This window comes from Notechis scutatus, chromosome 2 (assembly GCF_049901735.1).
Source record: "Notechis scutatus isolate UNSWTSFEM ecotype Mainland chromosome 2, rNotScu1.2, whole genome shotgun sequence".
Lineage (NCBI taxonomy): Eukaryota > Metazoa > Chordata > Lepidosauria > Squamata > Elapidae > Notechis > Notechis scutatus.
In genome coordinates, this window is record NC_142010.1 from 62,016,469 (window position 1) to 62,037,644 (window position 21,176).

Sequence of the window (21,176 nt, forward strand, 5' to 3'; positions counted from 1 at the left end):
TGAATGGTATTTGTTTGCTCAAGGTATTCAACTGTTTAACCCAAAGTTACATGCATTAAGGTTGACTCAGCCTTCCATCCTTCCAAACTGGGTAAAATGAGGACCCAGATTGTTGGGGGCAATTTGCTGACTCTGTACACTGCTTAGAAAGGGCTGTAAAGCACTGTGAAGTGGTATATAAGTCTGAGTGCTCTTGCTCTTGCTATTTAAAAACAAATATTTACTAAGGGGAAAAAATCACCCTTTTTTTGCAAAAGGTAGACACATCACACTAAGGCAATACTTTCTTGTCTTAACCATGGTCAAAAAATAAGTAATATTGTACAGCACTCAGGCTCTACACTATTATCCTGAATCATCAATATTAAATTTAATATATAATTCACATACATTGGCTAAGTCTTTTCTGATTTAACTGAGATTTTCCCTTTCTCCAATGAAATTGTATGATTGAGGTAATATGAAATTTTAGATATTTCATAATACCTGATTTTTTTATAAATGATAATTTCTTAATATTGTAGTCTTTTAAAAATTATTATTATTTTAAATTTTATCTATTTTCAATAATTTGGTGACTCCTTATATAGTTCATGAACAGATTTGTTCATGGCTCACATGCAGACTGATCATTTCAAAGTTAAACTTCTTCCTCAACGAAGATCCTTCCATATTCAGTTTCATCATTTTCTATCCTCACCCTAGTTGGCAATGTAATGGTCAAGCTTGCTGATGTCCCACATTTCATTCTAATGCTCAAGTGTTTTATTTACTTTACTGAAAAGATATTCTATATGACTTTGGACCTAAGTAAACATATGACCAACATATTCAAAAGATAATGTAGCTGAAAGTTTTAGGATGAAGCGGTAGATTTCAATTACATTATGAAATACTTTCAAAATTACAATAATAGATATTTTACTATGTATTATTTCTTTCAAGGCAGAAATAATTTGGAGTAAAAGATTGTAGGACCTGATTTTATCTGCTGTACAAGTTATCATCCTTCTAGCGATATTACAAGAATTTGTTTACTTACTTGCCGAATTTTCTGTCCATACATGGAACCACTGACATCGATTACAAAGGCAACATTCTTCGGTAAACGTTCCAGGATTTTTGGTGCAAAAAAGTGTACAAAGTATCCATTTACTACCTAAAAAACATTGATAAGGATAGTATTCATGTGTGGTAAGGTTTTGTTTGGATTTGTTTTTGTGCTGGTATACTAGTTCAAATGTGAAACAACTAGAGTTACCTGTAAATTATTAGGAGAATCTCTGTTCACATCATACTTAATGACAAAATCTCCTTGTAGCAGAGTAGTTGTACAATTGTCACAGGTTCGTCGTTGTTCAATAGTAGGATTGAATGATACATGGCCCTTAAAAAAGAAGAATTCTTCATCTTAGATTTCAGCAAATGAAGAAAGCAGATTCTGCAGAAGTTTTACTTTTATTTAGGGATCCAGGATAATGACCCATACTATTTCTCAGTATATTTTCTGCAGTTTATATTCAAAGATTATTTCCAAACATGCTTTACCAATCTAGAGGCCTATCTTGTCCTTATTGTACATGCAGAATTTCTGAGGAAGCCTTGGGAGTTTTTAAAAGGAATATTTAGAATGGGGTCAGCAATTCCTAAATAACTACAAGTTGCTATCGAAATTCAGTTGTGGTATATTTTGAATTATTAAATGTTGGAAGTTCCAAAATTGCATGTATCAGCTGCAGATGTAGGAACAATAAATGCAAAACAGCTAGCAGTGGAACATCGCATTTTTATCACCTTTTATTGTCTAAGAAAACGTACTCTGCATATCTTACTTTGCATTGCCTCTTAACTAGCTACACTTACATGGTCAGGATTATTTCATTCATTCATTCATCGTATTTGAATGATGATATTTATTACTTTTATTTCCTCCTTCATTGAATTTATGTGTTACTTTTTCCATAATGATGGATGCACCACACCAGTTCTATGCTGTTAGGCATTATTTATATTCTGCAATAAAGAGTCTATTGGATTTTCGTTCATACTAGCTTCCAGATTCCTTTCTAGAAAACCAAGTCAAAAGGAGGAGGGCTTTGACTGTCTGATTGTTGCCCACCATTTGGAAGCCACTGACATCACTGCACACGATTTGGCCCTAAGCATATATTGCTTATCCCCTCCCCTGCCCCAAGAATGTTGTGTTGACCAAGAGCAGAGAGTAATTTATGTTTAGGAAGAGAAAGAGTTTGTCAGTCTGCAAAGCAGGCAGAAAGCCCATGAGCAATTCAGCAAGATGATCTGACTTGATTGAACTGTTATATTACGGAAACTATAGAAAAATCTTCTTTCTAATGAAAATGCTGCTGTGGTACTTCACATTCTGGAAGAACCAAGGCCAACAGAAACAGGAAAGAAGCAAGAAAACAGTCGTGGGTCATCCAAAGCTGTTTTTTCAAAAGGCAACAGGACTTGGTTTCTCCTTGGAGATGCTTTTCCTTGAAGAAGTTTCACTTGTTGGATGAGAAGTGAAACATTTTCAAGGAAAAAGAAAGTTCAGTTGCCTTTTGAAAAGCACCTTTAGGACAATTGTGACCTGGATGACTGAGAATCTCCATAGACATCTAGTCGTGGGTCACCTTTCTATAATAGCAAGTGATCTCTTACTAGATTATATTGGGAAAAGAAATGTGGTGTAAACTTCAGAAGCTATTCAGTATTGCAGCATGACTTCTCTCAAGTGCCTATGATACTACATTAAACAATGTAATTACATTACATTTAAGTCATTAAACTAATGGCTTAAACTCCCAAATGCATTATTCCAGAACTTGGAAGCTAAAATGTACCTAATAACCATCAGTTCTGAAAATTTTTCATTTACTTTCTTAAAGAGCAAAAGAGTCCTGGAAAGATAAACAGAATGGTGGTTGTTTTTTTCAAGAGTGAGTAATGTATCTGGAAGAAAGCCTGACACTGCACACTTACTAGTGGGAGTAGAAACACAGGAAAGGAAGTTGAGAAGTAGCCAAAAAGAAAAAGGATAAAGCATGAAAAAATAATTCCCAATATCCCACAACAAAACAATGTGGCAGAGAGGAAAACCAGAATCTAATGCAAATTACCAGAAGCATGATTCTCCATGATGGACTAACAAAGTAATATTGGGAAGAAGTAGAAATGTTTGCAACTTCCAGTTTAATTTACACATAAAAGACAAAGATGAATCATGGTATAAGAGCAAACCATTGTGAAGCACATTAAGTGTTGGAATTCAAGTTGTATGTATGTATTTAATACCTCATATAACTATCCTTTTCACTCTGCAATGTAACATACTTAAGATATGAAGATATTTTTTTGATATGTACTTCTTGTAGACAAATTATATCAAATTAAAAAATTATATGGTTATTTACTGGGAATTAAATTAGAGGAAGAACAAGTTAAAGAAACTATGATTGTTTGTGGGAAGAATTTTGGATATGGGATTGATTTAGAGAAATGGCAAAAATTGTGGTCTCAAAATTATAAAATGACAATGTCAACAGCATATAAAGAAAATTTGTATAAGATGTTTTACAGGTGGCACTTTCCCCCGACAAGAATAGCAAGAATGTTCAAGAACAAATCTGAAAAATGCTGGAAATGTCATCAGATACCTGGCTCATATTACCATATGTGGTGGACTTGTGAGGACGCTAAAAAATATTGGACTAAAATTCGCATGTGGTTGGAAAAAATGACAAAGAAACATATAGATTTGAAACCGGAGTTTTTTATTGGGAATCTTACCAATACAGTAAAGTACATACAGTAAAGACTTGAAATATCTGATTGTAAATGTATTAACAGCGGCTAGGATTGTATTTGCTAAAAACTGGAAGAATGAGAAAATACCATCACAGGAAGAAATTATTAAGAAAATATTGGAATGTGCTGAGATGAATAGATTGACATTTGAAATTAGAGAGCAAGAGGATAAACAATATTATGAAATTTGGGATCTTTTTTATCAATGGCTAGATGATAAAATACGATAATAGAATATTTAGAATGTTAGACAGCAAGGAATACCTTTATCTTTTCTTTCACCTTTGTTATTTGACATTATATCTATAAAGTGTTTCTAGGATAGATTTGGTATGATTATATGATTTGTTATAGAATAAACTGTTTAAAGTATTGTTATCTCATAAAGCATGAATGATTAAAAGTATAGTCAAATGATTTTTTAATAACGATATTAAGATATATAAGTTTGGATTGACAATATGAGTTGTTATGTAACATAACTGTAATTGAGACTACGAAATGAATGCACAAAACTGATGAACCAACCGACACACTGTATGTACATAAGAGAGTTGATGTTTTAATGTTTTGTTTGTCTTGTTTGTTTGTAGAAAATCAATAAAATTGTTTAAAAAAAAGATATGAAGATATTAAATAGACACAAGAGATATATAATTCCCTGCATTCTATTAAAATATACAGTGAGGCATATTTTGATGAAGACAAGGACTGAATATTGAGATTTCATTTAGAAATGCCAAGATGAAAAACAATAGTGCAGCTTTCATAGCAAGAAAAAATTATTGAACCTTCGTAATAAAGAAGAAATGGAAGTAATGCCATAAGCAGAAACAAAGGCCATTAGAGACAGTCCCAGAACCATAGATAAGATACTCAACTCAACTAGACAATGCCTTCTAAATGATTTCTCTTCTAGCCAAAGAGGAAGATATACTAGATTCCTCCACAAGGAACCACACTGGAGGGAAGACAAATAGCTAAGTGCTGGTAGAAAAGATATTGATTTTTTTTTTACAAGAAAACAAAGATTTTCAGAGAGGAACAAAAAGAGAGGAAGTTCTTTGGATACAAATTAGTCTTCGCAATTAATATGATAAAGAAGACAATACAATGTCTAACTCTATAAGACGAGATGGGTTGCCAAGAGATACTCCCAAAACATGGCAAAAATTACAATGGAATCTATATAATATATATATATATATATATATATATATATATATATATATATATATATATATATATATATATATATATATATAATCTTAAATATTAAATATTAATATTTTCAATATTATTATTTGGGTTCAGCCCCACCTACCCTTTTTGAGCCTTCACTTATTTTTTTCATTCTGACCCACCTATTTTCGTAAGAGCAGCTTTTTAGCTATTCTAAGAAAATATTGCCTATACCTGATATAGGGAAATGCTTGGGAACTACTTTCACTTGTGAAGTATCCTCATATAATTCTGTGGCTTTATCTTTGATTGTGGTTACCCTAGGCCATGTCTCACTTAGAGCCCTGACTGGGGACAAAATGATATGTGTGAAGCAAATAGATTACTTAAAAAAATATATTCAATAGGTCATTCTTTATTTTCTTTACTTCTAGATAGTATCATAAGGCATGTCACCATTGTAATTTTTGCTTCTTGCTTGTGAAACTTCTATACTTACTTGCAACCAGGGGCTTCTTCTGTGCTTACTGCAGGGGAAATCTCCACCCAAGGTTGTAACCATGATCATGGCAGATACCCATGCTTCCAACTAATTATAGTTAATCCTCAGTTAACAATGGTAATTGCGACTGGGATTCCCGACACACTTAGCGACAAAATTCCTGGCAGTCCCCATTGTCATCCCACTGGTCATTAGGCAAGGATTATCCTGTGTATGAATCATCCTTCAAGATTCTATTACCAGGCATACCTTTTTTCCTGAAAAAGACTTTTTCACTACTGGTAGCAGTTCGTTGTTGAGGAATGTCCCTTCAACTTCAAGTTCACTGATGCCTTGAGGCTCAAAGATGTTTGCTTCAATCTATAACATTGATTTAAAATTACATTGACATTAGCAAGACCGAGTAAAATACCCAGATAGACCAGTAATGTACAGTGTAAACAAAGCATCAAAAACAATTAATTTCATAGTTATTTATACGTTTATTTCTAAATTAATAGTTCTGAGCATAATTCACAAACTTTTCCAAAAACTACTACAAGATAAAGTGACAATACATTTGATCGTACCTCAAATTTATTGACAAGCTGTTTTGGATTTACTTTGATAAACATCTCGTATTTTCCAAACTTTCGTTTCAAGAGTTCTTCATAAGTCAGTTGAAAAGTAACTTTACTGGATGATGCAATGTTGACAGAAACACTGAATTTCTCTGTTTTTCTTCCAGCAGCCCTTCAAGATAGCATAAAAAGATGATTACATATCCTCATGCTCATAGCCCACCATTTAACACTTTCATTTGCACTTTGCTCATTTATTTAGCATCTGTTTATTGAATAAATACCGTATTTGCCGGCGTATAAGACGACTTTTTTGCCCTAAAAAACATGCCTCCAACTGGGGGGTCATCTTATACGTCGGGTCGCGTCTTATACGCCGGCAAATAAGGCCAGGCCTTATTTTTTGACCCCGAAAAACAGCTAGGATGTCTTTCCGGGGTGACTTAATTAACCTTGCATCCTCGGGTGGGTGGGCGGGCGGCGCGGCTTGGATATTCGGGAGACCTTCGGATTCGGGCCACGTTGCTTTCCCTTCTCCTTGCTGCCGCGTTTGGCGCAGCCACGTGCGGCCAGTCAGGGCTCCTCCCTGCAACCGGAGCCCTGAGGAGACACTGGCTTCAGCGCTCCCGTCTTCCCTTTGCTTTGAAGGTAAAGCAAATTATTTTACAAAGCCTCCCCTGCCGAGAGGGCAACCAATAACGATGGGAAGCTAATTTCCTGGGGCCTCTTCCGTTCCTCCCGACCTCCCTACACTGCGCGCCTCTGGCGCACGGTCCCTTCAGCCCAGCGAGCTCTTCCACCTCAAAGAAAGGCCAGGCGGGCTGCTGCAGGGCAGCAGCAGCGGGTCTGAGCTGCTCGCAGCGAGCAGCCACCACCCTTAGCCCGACGGGGTGAGCGGGCGGAGTTAGCGCCCGCCAGCCCGTCCTTCCTGCCTTTGGAGGCACCTGCACGGAGCGCCTCCAGCGGCTCGGTTTCCCCTACCGGCGGGTCCTCCTTTCATGCGGAGGCTGCGGGGAAGGCGCTCACCGAGAGGATCTCTCCCTCTCTCTCCCAAGGTCAACATCTGCGCTGCAGAGGAGAGGGCTGCAGCCGGTTCCTCCTGCTTGCTGAGTGGTGGGGAAGCCGCGGCCTGCCCGTGCGAGATATGGCAACGAGGGGCAGGAGGAGGCACGCACACACCCCGCTGGACCCTCCGCTCATCCTGCCAGGGCCACGCCAGAGCCATAAGGGTTGGGCAGAGCTGGGAAAGTGAGTCGCGGGTGTGTGCGTGCCTCCTCCTGCCCTCGCTGCCAAATCTCGCACGGGCGGGCCGCGGCTTCCCACCACTCAGCAAGCAGGAGGAACTGGCTGCAGCCCTCTCCTCCGCAGCGCAGACGTTGACTCTTGCGGGAGAGAGAGGAAAGATCCACTTGGGCGAGCGCCTTCCCCGCAGCCCTCCGCACGAAAGAAGGACCCGCCGGTAGGGGGAAACCGAGCCACGGAGGTGCTCCGTGCAGGTGCCTCCAAAGGCAGGAAGGACGGGCTGGCGGCGCTAACCTCGCCCTTCTCCCCGTCCGGGCTAAGGGTGGTGGCTGTTTCCGCTGTGAGCGGCTCCCACCTGGCCTTTCTTTGAGGTGGAAAAGCTCACTGGGCTGAAGGGACCGGCGCATCAGAGGCGTGCAGTGTAGGGAGGTCGGGAGGAACGGAAGAGGCCCCGGGAAATTAGCTTCCCATGTTATTGGGCTGCCCTCTCGGGCAGGGGAGGCTTTGTAAAATAATTCAGCTTACCTTCAAAGCAAAGGGAAGACGGGCGGCAGCAAGGGAGAAGGGAAAGCAATGGTGGAAGGTCTCCGATATGAAGTGCCCCACCAACGCAGGCAGCACCATATCTGGGCATGCAACAAAAGTACTTCCTAAGTGGCCGGGCTCCGCTCGCACCGCCCGACCTCCGCTCGCACCACCTCCAAGTGGGGGGGTCGTCTTATACGGCAAGTATATAACAAACTCTATATTTTGAGTGGAAATGTTGGGGGGTCGTCTTATACGCCCAGTCATCTTATACGCTGGCAAATACGGTACTTAGGACAGGAAATGAAATAAGGAAACAAATTCGGTTTGGCCTCACGTACTTACTTCACAAGCCCTGCAGTCTGGCCCCTTGAAACTGCTTGTTGATACTGCTTTTGGGCAACTTCTTTCTCCTTTATGATTCCAGGATAAGTGACTCCATCAATTGTCCTATTAAAGGATACATCAGATATTTGAATATATGTGCAAAGATGTCTTGTGGGTTTTTTTTTCTTCAGTTCATCAAGTAAAGGAGATATTTGAGAGGTATAATGAGGAGGCTGGAAAGAATGCTGCCTCTGTAGGACTGAAAACATAATGAAGAATTATGAAGGATATTCTCTGGATATTGCAGAGCAGATTACCAGAGGGCATGTCTATTTCAGAGGAGCTTATGCAACAGGAGGCCATATTTTGGATGATCTTTAAAAAGAATGAAGGTAAGAATAATGCTGTGATGCAATCAGTTATCTAGACTGGTAAGAACAGAGAGGTTAGGAGAGAGGCCTTAGTTTTACAAATCTGATTTTGTGCACATAGTTGGATTAGGTGGCTACAACGTCATCTGTAACAGTATCTTCATGGTAGTTATTCTATGATGGATTGACATTTGAAATGAGACACAGGGAACTGTCTCTGAGAAAAATGCCAACCCTGAGAGAACTCAGGTAGCAGTATTTATTGAGAAAAAACACAAGCAAAATATACAGTATGCATATTCAGAAAACAATGACCTCAACAGGAGATTACTTCACCAGCATGAGAACACACAATCTTGGAAAGTCCCAGATGTTACCTTGCTAGGATGAGATCATACAGCCACAGAAAGTCTCATGGGAAAGTTTGGAAAGTCCCATGAGAAAGCACAACTGTGTACCTTGAACTTTCACCCATTTTCCTGTTCCTTCTAAACTGGCAGAATCAAAACAGAATGAGGCACTCTGAGCAAAGATACTCCTACCCCCACCAAGAATGCCCACATCTCCTAGACTTACTGCTAGTTATACAAAGGCCTTACAGAAAATGATAAAATGATTAATAAAATATATTACCACATTCCCTCCTTTTTTATTTATTCAAAGATAGGGGGTGTTTTAGTGGCATAGTACACAGTTCCCTCATGACCTGATCCCACACGCCGGAAGACTGAGGTACACATTTGTAATAGATTAGGAATACATTGAATAAAACAACATAATAAGATACATATAGCAATAATAATAACAACCCCTTGCAATAAGGAGCGAAACCATGATCCATCAGGAAGCCAGGACCACAGACTGTCCCAGAATGATGCATTAAACCCATCAGCTCCAGATTGATGCTGAGCAATACGATCTTCCATGTCCTGAACAGTTTTTGTAATGTTTGGCTCATAATTATGTATAAAAAACACAACAATGCGAATGAATTAAAGCACAAACTCCTCCTTGGGCAGCTAACATAATATCTAAAGCATATCGATTTTGCAAAGTAACTTTACGAATTTCAGACATTTCTACATTAATCATCTTAATATTCTTTATAGTATCATTAAACATAGCAACAGTAAAATTATTTAAAATATGAATATCCCTATAGTTCATAGCAATTCCCAAAGGCGGGATAAGACCTCGAGAAATTTGTGTCCATAGATTACCTCCCATGGTTAGGATCTGGAATTGCTCTGTTGTAGCACAAGACAACTGTTTTCTCCAGGTTGCATTCTTTATTAAATCTTTTTTCCTCAAAAGGCACTCCATGCAATGTTAGTCCTTCTCCCACTCTCCCAGGAAGGTGCATACACAACCAACAATTGGTGATGTTCAAGTTTTTGGCAGTTGTGCGCAAATCTTTAATGTAATTATTATCTGTCCACAAATCATCGCCCAAATCTCCGGCACGCTGAACATGCTGTCGCTGCTCTCTCCGCACCCGAGCAGCCCAGGACAGATTAGGCAGAATCAACAGGATCAGGAACCACAGATGCGCCATCCTGCTGTTCCGAAACTTCCTTCACAGGTGCCTGCGAATGATCAGGCCGAACACACCGACCAGGAACCCAACGAATTTGACCAAGATGTTCAACTGCTGCATAACCACGTCCCCACGTTATCAGCTCAGCAGGAACCCATGCTGGATCCGGAAGAAACCGCACCAACACCCGAGGCCTCACCGCATCTGTAGAAGGAGAAGAAAAATGCCTGCTGGCCGCGCTACAGGGGGTTACCAGACAAATTTAAAAATTTAAAGTATATAAAGCTAGATTTAATTGATCTTGAATCGCCGGAAGCCCCAGGAGCTTCCCTCCTTTTTTATTTAATTTAGTCAACATGGTCTTGAGCGTGGAATTTGAGCAACAAAACACACATTCACACGCTGCTCCAAACATCCTTGTAACAGCAAAAGCAATCTTAAAATATCAGGTGATATTCCAGGAGACAAATAAGAACCTGCTACAAAGGGTAACAAATTATACACATACAATGAATCCACTATTAAATTAAAATCCTGATTGTGAAAATTTTGAAAAGCCAAAACTACAGCAGCAAGTTCTGCCTGCTGGGCAGACTTCTGCTCTGAAGTCACTTTTGTATGCCAAATTCCAGATTTATCTTTCCAAACACAAGCACCAAAAACTTTCCCTCCATCAGTAAAAATTGTAGGAGCATCTGATATGCCCAATGGTATCCTTTCTTACATTTTGGGCACACTGATTTAGGACGAACACCCTGTCCCATTGATCTCTTATTCTGCTGACTTTGACCTCCTCCAGGAGCCCGACATTGCGCTTTAAAATGTCCAGGCTTCCCACAATTGAAACAATTCCCCTTTTGAGCATGTCCTGTTTGTAAAGCCAGAGCTAAAGTTTCCATGTTAAAAGACTGACTCCCAACCTTCCTACATGCATTAATCAAATCCGCGATTTCTCGCTCTCCACTTGCTATAAGTGGATTTAAAATCTTTTTGCAATCTGTGTTAGCTTGTTCTACTGCTAACTTAAAAAGCAACTCTTTCTGGGCGAATTGATTATCAATTTGTCTTTCTATAGCCAATTTCAGTCTGCTAATGAAATTTTCATAGGGTTCATTGTTCCCTTGTTTGATGTTAGTAAAGGTCTTCTCACCACCTTCGCCGTCAGGGAGAGACCCTATGGCTTGAAAAATTATTTGTGGGAGAAGAATGAACCCTTCCTCAGGCATACCATCTCTCTGTTGTTCCACTGTTGTAAAATTACCAGCTCCGTAAAGCTGATCTGGGGTAACATTTGCTGTTCCCCTCTGGACTGCCAGCTGTCTCCATTTCTGATCTAACACCAAATATTGAGCTGGAGTTAAAATCATATTCAACAGAGCTTTCCAGTCAGCCGGAATCATTTTATTTCCATAACCAACTGCTTCTAACAATGCCTGAGTATATGGCGTTCTAACACCATATTCTTTTGCTGCTTGCTTAACTTCCCTCAATATTCTGAGCTGTAAAGGCTTCCACTCCCGCTCGGATTTAATGCAGCATCCATGACAATTTCTACTGGATTAAGTTGAACTTCTACTCCAAACTCCACCAAATCATCTCCTGATAATTCCCTCTATTCTTTGCTTCTTGAATAGCTGCAGTAACTGCATCCACCTGAACCCTTAAAGGTAAACTCTTATCCTCTGACAAAGTATTTCTAGCGCCGGACAGTCCCCAGATTTATCTGGAGGTGCCGTCGGCGGCAACAAACGTACCGCATGGTAAAGCGGCAAACCTTCTTCAGGGGGTGCTAGGAGCGGTTGTTCATAAGTAGCTAACGCATCCATAATCACCCTCCAAGTTAACAAAATTGAAGAAGGGGCACGAGGTTCCTCGTGCAAAAATTTCCCTATCTTTTTCCAGGACTCTACTTTAATACTACCTCCCTCCGGATATGACTTAATATTTTTCCAAACATACTGTAGTAAGTCCTCAATTTCTTTCTTTCCTACAGCACAACCCCTACTGCCAATTCCAAATCCAAAACTATTCCCAATGATCCCTCTCAATTCCCTGATGTGCTCTTTCTGAGCCTTCGAGAGATCTCCCCCATACTCACGAAAGAATCTATCTTCGTCCAGCGAAGAAGATGAGGGCCCAGTCGACGTCCGCGACGATGAGTATAGGATGCGGGAAACGTATAGCCTTCCAAGCTAACACGTCGGGGTCACCATTTATGATGGATTGACATTTGAAATGAGACACAGGGAACTGTCTCTGAGAAAAAATGCCAACCCTGAGAGAACTCAGGTAGCAGTATTTATTGAGAAAAAACACAAGCAAAATATACAGTATGCATATTCAGAAAACAATGACCTCAACAGGAGATTACTTCACCAGCATGAGAACACACAATCTTGGAAAGTCCCAGATGTTACCTTGCTAGGATGAGATCATACAGCCACAGAAAGTCTCATGGGAAAGTTTGGAAAGTCCCATGAGAAAGCACAACTGTGTACCTTGAACTTTCACCCATTTTCCTGTTCCTTCTAAACTGGCAGAATCAAAACAGAATGAGGCACTCTGAGCAAAGATACTCCTACCCCCACCAAGAATGCCCACATCTCCTAGACTTACTGCTAGTTATACAAAGGCCTTACAGAAAATGATAAAATGATTAATAAAATATATTACCACATTATTCTGCTAACAGTATTGCGAGTCTGATCTCCAAAGTATAGAGAAATAAGAAAATGATGTACATACAAGGTAAAGTTGGTAATAAAGGCTGTTTTGGGAAGCTCCACATCAAACTGAGCTTCCTTGGACACATTGGCACGATTCACAGCTCGACTAGTGATGACATTACGGGAAAACCTGGAAGTTACACTGCAGTCAATTTTCACCCAGTAGATCTCTATGGCCTGGGTGTGCTAGAGAAAAAAAAAGTCACATGGTTATACAGAAATGTGCTGCTAATATACATTCCTGTTATTTTTTTTAAATGAAATCAAAAGGTCACATCTGGAAAATTATATGTTGGGGGAAACTGATTTCTGAAGAAATAAATATAACTTTTGAGCTGAGGAAATGATTTCTTTACGCCCAGCAATGAAGATACAAATGACTAAGAGAAAATATTTGTATTTTGTATGTGCCATCTAAACTTAATGATCAGCATTCTAAATGAAAGGTTACTTACCACATCAGTGGCACTTCTCTTCTACAAATAAACAGTGGAAAAAAAGGATTAATTATTGCCAAACAACAGATGCTGTATCCTACCAATTAGGCTGCATAGTAGTTGTATGTTATTCCACATTTCTTTTCATTTTAAGGGAGAGCATCACAATAAATGAGAGCTTCCATAAAATGAAGTCTGAATAACCCGTATGCATAACCTTGGCTGGGTTCTTACCAAACAAATCCCTACTAGTTTACCAACCCGAATAATTTGGAAACATCACTTACATAAACAGAAAATAAGAAACATCTGGAAAATATGCCATAAATTACCATAGTAACTAAGATAAATACCTTTACCTAATAGAGTTTTTCTACTGTTCCTCAGAGGCATAACTGTGGAGCTGCCTCAGTTCAATTTTAGGTAAGTTAGGTATAAACACAGGTGTGGTAGATAGCTCTCTCATGTATGTAATGTATGTGTGTATGTATGTTTGTAGTATTTATGCACATACAACCATGAATCCATGTTTCAAACACCCCACGATCACACATACATAGACACGAGTACTCCTTGCTTTATCTGCTTTATTTTTTCTTAATTCAGTATCTTCCAAAAAAATTACTGAAATGCACAACATGGTACACAGCATACAGATCCAAAGAAGACAAATCAAGTTTGGGTCCAACACAACCCCCCCTCAGGGTATGTCTTAGCAGCTCGTAAAAGAAGTCACAGGACTTGCTAACAGGCACAGTAAGGGACCATACTGGCTTCAAATCAAATCTTTGTTATGGTCATAGACAAGCATAACTTTGGCTGCTTCATATGCAGCACATCTGACCCAGGAAGCTCAGGACATGAAATTTCATAGGCAACCACTTTCCCTGAACTTTAGAATTTCAGTCAAATTAAGCATACTGGTAAGTATGATAAGTATCATGAATCAGGCAGGGAGAAGGCTGAAGAAGTCTTGAAAGAGAATGGATTTGCGGTTGCTGTTCAGAGCTTTAAAAATTCTGAGGAAAAAAAGAAGCAACTTTAAATATTTAGCTACATACCTTAATGTTTCTCAGTGGGTTTATCAAAACATCTGAAGTTACAAGAGCAGGAATCAAGCCCAGTAAAATGTAACATGGGATACCCTTGCCCATGTTGGAAGAAAAATAAAAATGTCAATTTGGAAGGACCTTTATTTGTAGTGAACTTTGTAACCAGTCAAAGAGTAACACTGAAGTAACTATGACAAATATTTATCTTTGGAAAATAGTTGATGAAATTTCCTCATGAAAGCTAGAGAGTCCAAGGCCAGAAAAACCCAAATTTACCCACACTGCCCTATGTAGAAGACTTTTAAAATTAAATCTCAAATTAGACTTCACATCTGTTTCACCATTCGGGTCAGAAATCTTGAGATTTTTTGAATTAGCACTTTGCTCACCTGGATATATTTCCCACTGGACACTTCTATTTCAATTAAAGTCATTATGTTTTTATGCATGTAAATTAGGACAGGTTCTCTCCAACCTTTCTGGCTAGTGATAATTTCGAATTGTGAGTGCACTATGTGTGAGCACTATGACTGTAGTTCGGCAGTTCAATTCTCAGCAGCTCAAGGTTGACTCAGCCTTCAGGCCTTCTGAGGTCAGTAAAATGAGGACCCAGGTTGTTGGGGGCAATAAGCTGATTCTGTACAATGTTTAGAGAGGGCTGTAAAGCACTGTGAAGTGATATATAAGTCTAAGTGCTATTGCTAAGTGCACACATTATACAAATCTATTATTCCTTTATTGTATTTCACTTTGCCTTTTCTTTAAAAGAAACTTTTTATTCTTTTGCCCTCTTTGTTTTGTAATGCAGTAGCTAATACATAAGATACAATGTTCTTTATTCTTTATTGGCCAAGTATGATAGGACACACAAGGAATTTGTCTCCAGTGCATAAGCTCTCAGTAAACATACAAACAACAAAGTAATATAACTATAAGATACCTATAGTAAACGGTTTGCCCCTCTCTGTAATTTGAAAATTAAACTTCAGTTAGAATCCTGAGCAATCAACACAGTAGCTGACCTTCAACTCTGGAGGATTGTAAACAAGGAGAAAGTGATGTGCTAGAATGGGTTGTGAGATAAAGCTGTTCCAGGAGTTTTTTCAGGTGAAAGGACGTAATTTCTAAAGCCTGCTGGAGTACACAAATGTGTGTTTGATAAGCCATAATCAAAACTATACATGTTCACGAAAGTTTAAATTGGTAAGTTGCATGCAAAATGGTACACGTTCATGAAATGTTAATATACAGTATAAGATTAATACAGCTTTGGGATTTTTTTCTTTTAATGTAAAATGAATATAATGCTCCAACATTGGAAGAGATTGGACAGCCATTTGTCTGTAATGGTATAGGGTTTCCTGCCCAAGCAAGGTGTTGGACTTGAAGACCTTCACCTTCCAATTCTATATTCTAAATTCCATCTCAAAAATAATTGAGCCAATGGAAATGGAGCAGAGCATGTGTGCTGCAGAAGCCAAAAAAGCTAATACAGTCCTGGGTTGTATAAACAGAGGCATGGAATCAAAATCACGTGAAGTATTAGTACCGCTTTATAAAATCTAGTAAGACCACATCTGGAATACTGCAACCAATTTTGGTCACCATACTACAAAAAAGATGTTGAGACCAGTGGTTGGATACAATTTTTTTACTACCGCTTCTGTGGGCGTGGCTTGCTGGGTGTTGCGTGGCTTGGTGAGTATGGTGGGAGAAGGATACTGCAAAATCCCGTTCCCTCCCCACCCCACTAACCTGCTTTCCAGCTCCCTACTCCTGTGCAGGGCAGCAAAAGGAGGCAGAGAATGGATGGGGGCAGGGCCAGTCAGAGGTGGTATTTGCTGGTTCTCCGAACTACTCAAAATTTCCACTACCGGTTCTCCAGAACTGGTCAGAACCTGATGAATACCATCTCTGGTTGAGACGTTGTAAAAAGTTCAGAGAAGAGCAACTAAGGTGATCAAAGGCATGGAGACTAAAATATATGAAGAATGGCTGCAGATTTGGGTGTGGGTAGTCTAAAGAAAAGAAGAAATAGGGGTGACATGACAGCAGTATTCCAGTATTTGAGGGGCTGCCATAAAGAAGAGGGGGTCAAATTATTTTCCAAAGCACCATAGGGCAGGACAAGAAACAATGGTTGGAAACTAATCAAAGAGAGCAAGCTGGAATTAAGGAGAAATTTCCTAACAGTGAGGAAAATTAACCAGTGGAACAGCTTGCCTCCAGATATCATGGGTGTCTGTTGAGGTAATTCCCCGTTAGGAGAATGAGCGCATACAGGGAGACGTATAGAGAGTAGTGTTGGAATAATACACACAGAGCACACAGATACACTGCACAGTAAATGTAGGTTTTTACTTCCAGAAAGGTTTAAGCAAAGTCCAAAATAAGCAGTCCAAAAGTCATTCACAGGTAAATCAGTCAGTTTTTCAATCCAGGGATAATCCAAATATCAAATTCCAGTGTCAAAAACAGTTCAGTATCAGACTTACATCAAATCCAGTAATATCAGTCAATTAGGAAAAATGGAGGAACGGCAATACTTTCCAACAGAAGGAAACAGAGATACTCACTCAGACACACTCTCTTGTGAGACTAAGACTAAAACAACCCAGGTTTCTGGCTCCATCTTATGGCTGTTTGAGAAACCACACCCAATTGCATGCTCTTGCATTCCCTTAAAGATATAGTACTAAAATGTTTATCCTGGTTTATATATTTCTAACCCAAATACCTGTTAGGTGACTCATATTCGTAACATTCTCCCCTTTTGGGTAAGATCATATATACAACCTTATATTCTAAGTCCATAATCTTCACAGCTAGCCTCATGCTTTATAGAGCCTTGGGCCTTTGTAAAATGATCTGCTGTATTGTTTTCTGACATACAGTATTCTAGCTTAATCATCTTACTTTGCACACATTGTCTCGCATTCAAATATCTTAAATCTGTGTGTTTCATTCTTGTTTTAACAGCAGTATTTGAAGACATCTGTATTGCTGATTGGTTATCTTCGTAAACAACAATAGGATCTTTTACATCAATTCCCATATCAATTAATAATTGTTTATACAAAACTAAATCTGTACATAGTAAAGACAAACATGAGAATTCAGCCTCCATTGTTGACAAACGTAGATGTTTCTGTCTAATAGATCTCCATCCAATCAATGCTTTTCCCAATAATACAGCAGTACCCGATGTAGATTTTCGTGTATTTATGTCTGTAGCAAAACTTGCATCAGCATATGCAGTCAAATTCAGTTCATCTTTTGGTTCTGGCGTAATTAGCATGCTTGGTAATTAGCATGCTGGAGTAATTAGCATGCTTGGTGGAAAAGTGACGACTGATGTTGTATTCTTTTAAAACCGCAATGGTTTCTTGGCAAATAAGACATACAGCCTTTGACCGGACTTCAGTAAAAAAGTATTTAGGCGTCCATTCTTTATTAAACACCCGGCACTCACTGTCGACTTTTCTTTTCTTTGACATTGCTGCAGATGGGTTCTGATCTGACCAGTAGAAGAAGAGCGATAATTGGAAATGGCTTGGGCTCTGCAAAATCAAGTCACTGCGCCTAATGCGCCACCTGGTGTCGAAATGCCTGTCATTACAAGTCAAAATCAAATGAATGCAATCATTCAATCATTCATATCAAACCTTAATTCTGTACCAATCTTCGGCGGGCCAGATTAAAAAGACCAATGGGCCGGATGTGGCCCGCGGGCCATAGTTTGCCCACCCCTGCCTTAAAGGATGTTGCGTCTTTATTTGCTGATCCTGTTACTAGTCATTCTTATTTTCATCAAAATGCCAAATCGCTTGCAAAGCAATTTAAAATTTCATTATCTCAAGCCCGGGATATTGTCCGTGCTTGTCCAGCTTGTCAGCAACTGGCAGTTCCCTTTCCAGTGGGTGTCAACCCACGAGGAACCCAAGCTAATCAAATTTGGCAAATGGATGTAACTCAATTTTCAACCTTTAAGCCATACTGTTATCTTCATATGTCTATTGACACTCATTCACACTTCCTTTGGGTTACTGCTTCAAAACATGAACGTACTTCAGATGTTATTTCTCATTGCCTATCCTCTTTTGCTGTAATGGGTCGGCCTTCTCAGTTTAAAACTGACAATTGCCCTGCTTATATTAGTAAGGAATTTCAACCTTTTTGTCAGAAATGGAATATTACTTTAGTGCACGGAATTCCTTACAACTCTCAGGGTCAAGCTATAGTTGAGCGAACTCATTATACTTTTTTTTTTTTTTTTATAAAAGTTTTATTGATTTTAACAACAAATAAAAACACATAAAACATAAAACATAACATAAGAACATCATCATTCTTCATAAATTTACAGACAGTGTATCGGTTGGTTTATCACTTCTTTTTGTGCATCTATTTCATAGTCATCATAATAATTATGTTACATAATAACTCATATTATCAATCAACAATTATATATCCTAATATCCTTATTAAACAATCATTTGACTATAATTTAACTAATTCATGCTTAAGCGAGATAACTATAATTTAGTTAATTTATAACAAATCGTAAAATCATACCGAATCTATCTTAATATAATATTCTAAAAATATTATCAAAACCAATATATATATATATTCTATTATTATATTGTTTTATCTAACCATTGATAAAAAAGATCCCAAACTTCATAGAATTGTTTATCTTCTTGTTCTCTAATTTCAAATGTCAATCTACTCATTTCAGCACATTCCAGTATTTTCTTAATAATTTCTTCCTCTAATGGTATTTTCTCACTCTTCCAATTTCTAGCAAATACAATCCTAGCCGCTGTTAACACATTTACAATCAAATACTTTAAGTTTTTATTAAATGTATCAGGTAAGATTCCCAATAGAAAAATCTCTGGTTTCAAATCTATATGTTTTTTGTCATTTCTTCCAACCATATGCGAATTCTAGTCCAGTATTTCCTGGCCTCCTCACAAGTCCACCACATATGGTAATATGAGCCAGGATCTGATGACATTTCCAACACTTTTCGGATTTATTCTTGAACATTCTTGCTATTCTTGTCGGGGAAAATGCCACCTGTAAAACATCTTATACAAATTTTCTTTATATGCTACTGACATTGTCATTTTATAATTTTGAGACCACAATTTTTGCCATTTTTCTAAATCAATCCCATATCCAAAGTTCTTCCCCCAAACAATCATTGTTTCTTTGACTTGTTCTTCCTCTAATTTAATTTCCAACAAATAACTATATAGTTTTTTAATTAGTATAAATCAGCACCTGTCAAAATCCCATCTAAATCAGTCAATTTATCATAAAATCCTTCTGTTTTAGAATCTTTAAGATACCTTGAGTGTATTTGCGCATATGAAAACCAATTCATCTTTATATCTTGTTCTTCTAGCTTTTGCATCGTTTTAAGTTCACCCTTTTCATCCAGTTTGTTCCTTCTTATAAATTATGGGATAGGAAAAAGCTTCAATAGTTGATAACCAAACTGGAATTTTCAAATAACATTGTTTCTTAATTTTCTCCCAATTCAACCATAACGATTCCCGTATATAGTGCCTTCTGAAATAACCCTGCGATTTAGTTCCCTTATACCATAAAAAGCATGCCAACCCAATAATAAATCATGTCCTTCCAATGCCAGTAATCTAGACTTTCTTAACGTTATCCATTCTTTAACCCACATTAAATTTGCAGCTTGATAATACAACTCCCAATTAGGAAGGCCAAATCCTCCTCTAATTCTAGCATCCTGTAAAAGTTTTAGTTTTATTCTCGCTTTCTTACCTTGCCATATATACTTCAACACCATTTTATTTAATTCATCAAAATAGTCTTTACCAAGCCTAATTGGTATTGTTTGAAACAAATATAAAATTCTGGGTAAAATATTCATTTTAATTGTTGAGATTCTACCTATCAAAGATAATTGTAGATTTTCCCATTTTTTCAAGTCAGATGCTATCTGCTGTTTAAGTTTAATATAATTATTCTCTTTCAGTGTAGTACATCTTGACGTCAAAATTATCCCCAAGTATTTAACTTTATTCGTAACTTGAATTTTCAATAAGTCTGCCAACTCTTCTCTTTGCCTTAATAACATATTTTTTGTCAGAATCTTTGTTTTGTCTTTATTTATTTTCAAGCCAGCCATCTCACCATACGTCTCTATCTTTTCCAGTAGTTTTAAAGCTGTCTCTAGAGGGTCTTCCAGAATAAAGACCAAATCGTCCGCAAAGGCTTGCAATTTAAATTCCTCCTTTTTAACTTTCATTCCTTTTATATTTGTATCCTCTCTAATATTTCTATTTAATACTTCCAAAGTCAATACAAATAACAAAGGGGATAGTGGACATCTTTGTCTTGTGCCTTTTTAATATTGATAGAGTCTGTAAATTCTCCATCTATCATCACTTTTGCTGTTTGCTTATAATATATAGCTTCTATTGCTTGAATAAATTTTCTAGCAAAACCCATCTGTTCCAATAATAATAACATAAATCTCCAATTCACGTTATCAAATGCCTTTTGAGCATCTAAAAATATCAAAGCCATTTGCTTTTCAGGGTGTGCCTCATAATATTCCAAAGTGTCCAAAATTACTCTCATGTTGTCTTTAATTTGTCTCTTTGGTAGAAATCCATTCTGATCAGAATGAATAAAATTATTTAAGTATTTTTTAAGCCTTTCTGCCAAAATTGAAGCAAATATTTTATAATCTGCATTCAATAAAGAAATAGGTCTATAATTCTTAATTTGTGATGGGTCAGTCCCTTCTTTTGGAATAAGCGTAATATAAGCTTCTGACCATGTTTTAGGTATTTTCTTATTTATCATAACTTCATTCATAATTTCTAACAATGAAATACTCAATGATTCTT

General features: G+C 38.0%; 1 protein-coding gene across 1 annotated transcript in view; it reads right to left on the reverse strand.

Moving 5' to 3' along the window:
- Positions 1 to 14,441, reverse strand: part of LOC113429435 (inter-alpha-trypsin inhibitor heavy chain H3-like) — a 16,825-nt gene extending 2,384 nt beyond the window's left edge. The window contains exons 1-8 of the mRNA XM_087954172.1: positions 14,284 to 14,441; positions 13,241 to 13,261; positions 12,805 to 12,971; positions 8,170 to 8,274; positions 6,067 to 6,229; positions 5,747 to 5,857; positions 1,262 to 1,387; positions 1,017 to 1,159 (exon numbers count right to left, since the gene is read on the reverse strand). Coding sequence (XP_087810298.1) covers positions 1,017 to 1,159; positions 1,262 to 1,387; positions 5,747 to 5,857; positions 6,067 to 6,229; positions 8,170 to 8,274; positions 12,805 to 12,971; positions 13,241 to 13,261; positions 14,284 to 14,376 — 929 coding nt within the window. The 5' untranslated portion in view covers positions 14,377 to 14,441. The remainder of the gene's footprint in view (positions 1 to 1,016; positions 1,160 to 1,261; positions 1,388 to 5,746; positions 5,858 to 6,066; positions 6,230 to 8,169; positions 8,275 to 12,804; positions 12,972 to 13,240; positions 13,262 to 14,283) is intronic.
- Positions 14,442 to 21,176: the final 6,735 nt, after the last annotated feature.